Raw genomic sequence first — 2,670 nt, 5'->3', positions numbered from 1 at the left:
TTTCTCGGAACGCAGTTTTCACGCCTGGACACGGTACGGATGTACATAGTTTTCATCTTGTTTTGGTTTGTAAATTGTATTTTCCTTGAAATATTGATCCAGGTAGATATTAATTTAGTAAGAGAACAACCAGCACTGGTGGCTACTATGCATATCGTGTATTAATTAAAAATAAATTGACCCAACTGGTACCCACTAAGCTAGAGCTTCCGGACATTAAAGGGCTCCGGGGACGAAACGCTGCCAGGCAGAAGCAATGTCAGATGACAGACGCCACTCGTTCAAACCCCGTACTACGCGTCTCGACTTTACTGGTAAAGGAGATGACAGTGATAAAAAGATAATTCAAGTATTTGAAAAATCTTGAAATGTCTTGTTCATTCCTATTCGGAGATTTTGGTTTGGTTTCATAACCAAACCAATCATTTTCAAACTACCTCCAGAGGAAGCTTGCTACAGTTTCATAACAACACAATGGTGTAAACCAACTTGGCCGACAGAAATTAGTGACCGATGAAATTTTCATTAAATTATTTATTTTGTCACGAATATATATCAAACTACTAAGCTGTGTACATAACTGGGCCGAAAAAATATTAATTGGAGTATATTAGTAGCTATATTATTCTTTGGAAGATAAATAATAGCTACTTATCATTGAATACTGGCCATCCTGGGGATGTTCGAAACGCATTTTTATTTGCCATTTATGTTCATTCTAAGAGTTATCTAATATCTTTTTAAACTGTTGCCCTAAATGTGTGGATGATTTTTCTAGTAAACCATAATTTCTTATGCTATATATTATATACATTTTTGATATTCTTATTTCCTTTATCTTCCTTAAATGCTAAAACGTTCTTGTTAAATTCACAATCATTACTAACAGCATCCAGCGTTTCTCCGACTATTCCTGTCACCCGCTACGAAGGGGAATAAGAACATATTTCGGCAGTTTGTTTACTTGTATGCTGGGTCTGTTTTTGACGAATCCGACTAGACGAAATAAACGTAATCAACTCATACCTTGCCTTCTCGTCAAGAATGCACCTTATGACGACACACCACCCTCTTGCAGAGGCCACACGACCGTAGAATATAGTAGTAAGGTGGATATGCCTAAGATCAAGCTAACCTCGAAAAGAACTTCACACTGATAACATCACTGGAAGAATACAAAACACCTTTGAATGATCAAAATCTTGCAGTACGAGTCCAAAGGTCGACAGATGTGAGTCAACAATCGCGATCGCGGCGCAGAACAAGATATGCCTGAATCTCAATCAAGTCAAAACGTTTGGAAATATCAAATGACAAATGAATGAATTCTTTAATCAACAGTTTTTGTGTATGAAACTGCTGTGGCAGTGAGGAATTCTAAAGAACAGGGCAAGAGAGTGGAGCCTTTAAACTTTTGTGATTGAGACATATTGTGTGCGTGCGTGCGTGTGTGTGTGTGTGTGTGTGTGTGTGTGTGTGTGTGTGTGTGTGTGTGTGTGTGTGTGTGTGTGTGTGTGTGTGTGTGTGTGTGTGTGTGTGTGTGTGTGTGTGTGTGTGTGTGTGTGTGTGTGTGTGTGGGCGGGTGTGCGGGCGGGCGTGTGCGTGCGACACAGTTTGCGTGTGTAATACTTGTCAGTAAGCATGATTGTGTATAGGAGATGACACTTTGCCACCGAGCCTTGTAACAAAGTAGATCTATGGTTTCATTCCTCGGTTGCCACAAGTCATACATGAGTCAGTCACGAACTCCCGAGGAATAAATCTATATGAAGTTCGAGAGAACTACTGCACGCTGAAAGAGCCGTTTTTAGATTGTTTTCCCTACTGCTGGATTTTTAAAGTTTCTAGGTGGAAATAACTTTAGCTCTAGAATGCGACGGACACTTACTTTGGTAACGTCCATGGACACAAAGAGCGAAAACCGAGCAGCGGACTCCGTCACGATGGTTTGCCTCGGTGCATGCAGTCGGCGTCCCTGGCTCCCGTCATCGCCAACCGACACAAACGAGATCCTCCATCAGCTGTGTAAAGCAGGCGCAATCTAGTCCCCAGTTTCTTCGTTCACGATTTGTTAGCTATATAAAAATCACAGCATTCATGAAGAAAACCTGAGCTAATATGAATTTCTTATCGATTAGGTTTCACTTTTGGTATGAAACTTTACATTGGTTGGGAATACCTAATAAATATCTCGAAGGAGGAGAGAACGTGTAACCGTAATCGCGGATACAAGCATTCTGACGTGAACGTTCACCATCCGATGGCATGAGCTACCGCCACCACCATGAATAGAACTTCACTGCCGGGCGTACGATTATTCCTACGCGCATATAACGAAGAATCGTACATATATAGCACACACACGTACGCAAACACACACACACAAACACACATAAATACAAGCACAAACACACACATACACGCACAAACACACACACAGACACACACATAGATACATATAAAAACAATAATTCGGGAAATCGAAGCTTAACATTCCTTGTACACTGAAACGTAAAAAAACGAATATTTACTCAACGTATATGTAAAGATAGGCATATATATGTATCTATATCTATATGTTATCTATGCATAATATATACACAGCATATAATACACACAGCCACGCACACACACACACACACACACACACACACACACACACACACACAC

General features: G+C 40.4%; 1 protein-coding gene across 3 annotated transcripts in view; it reads right to left on the bottom strand.

Annotated features, from left to right (window-relative positions):
- The window catches only part of LOC138861488 (uncharacterized), a 173,776-nt gene extending 171,500 nt beyond the window's left edge, over window positions 1-2,276 (bottom strand). Inside the window, exons 1-2 of one of the 3 annotated variants that reach the window (XM_070120886.1) lie at window positions 2,180-2,276; window positions 1,889-2,021 (exon numbers count right to left, since the gene is read on the bottom strand). In XM_070120886.1, the coding sequence (XP_069976987.1) occupies window positions 1,889-1,903 (15 nt within the window). In that variant the 5' untranslated portion in view covers window positions 1,904-2,021; window positions 2,180-2,276. Of the gene's footprint in view, window positions 1-1,888 lie in introns of all 3 variants that reach the window. The other 2 variants (XM_070120887.1, XM_070120885.1) reach the window with 2 other exon arrangements.
- Window positions 2,277-2,670: the final 394 nt, after the last annotated feature.

Source organism: Penaeus vannamei, chromosome 4 (assembly GCF_042767895.1).
Source record: "Penaeus vannamei isolate JL-2024 chromosome 4, ASM4276789v1, whole genome shotgun sequence".
Taxonomy (NCBI): Eukaryota; Metazoa; Arthropoda; class Malacostraca; order Decapoda; family Penaeidae; genus Penaeus; species Penaeus vannamei.
The sequence above is the reverse complement of the archived record's forward strand: the minus strand, read 5'-3'. Positions and strand labels throughout refer to the sequence as shown.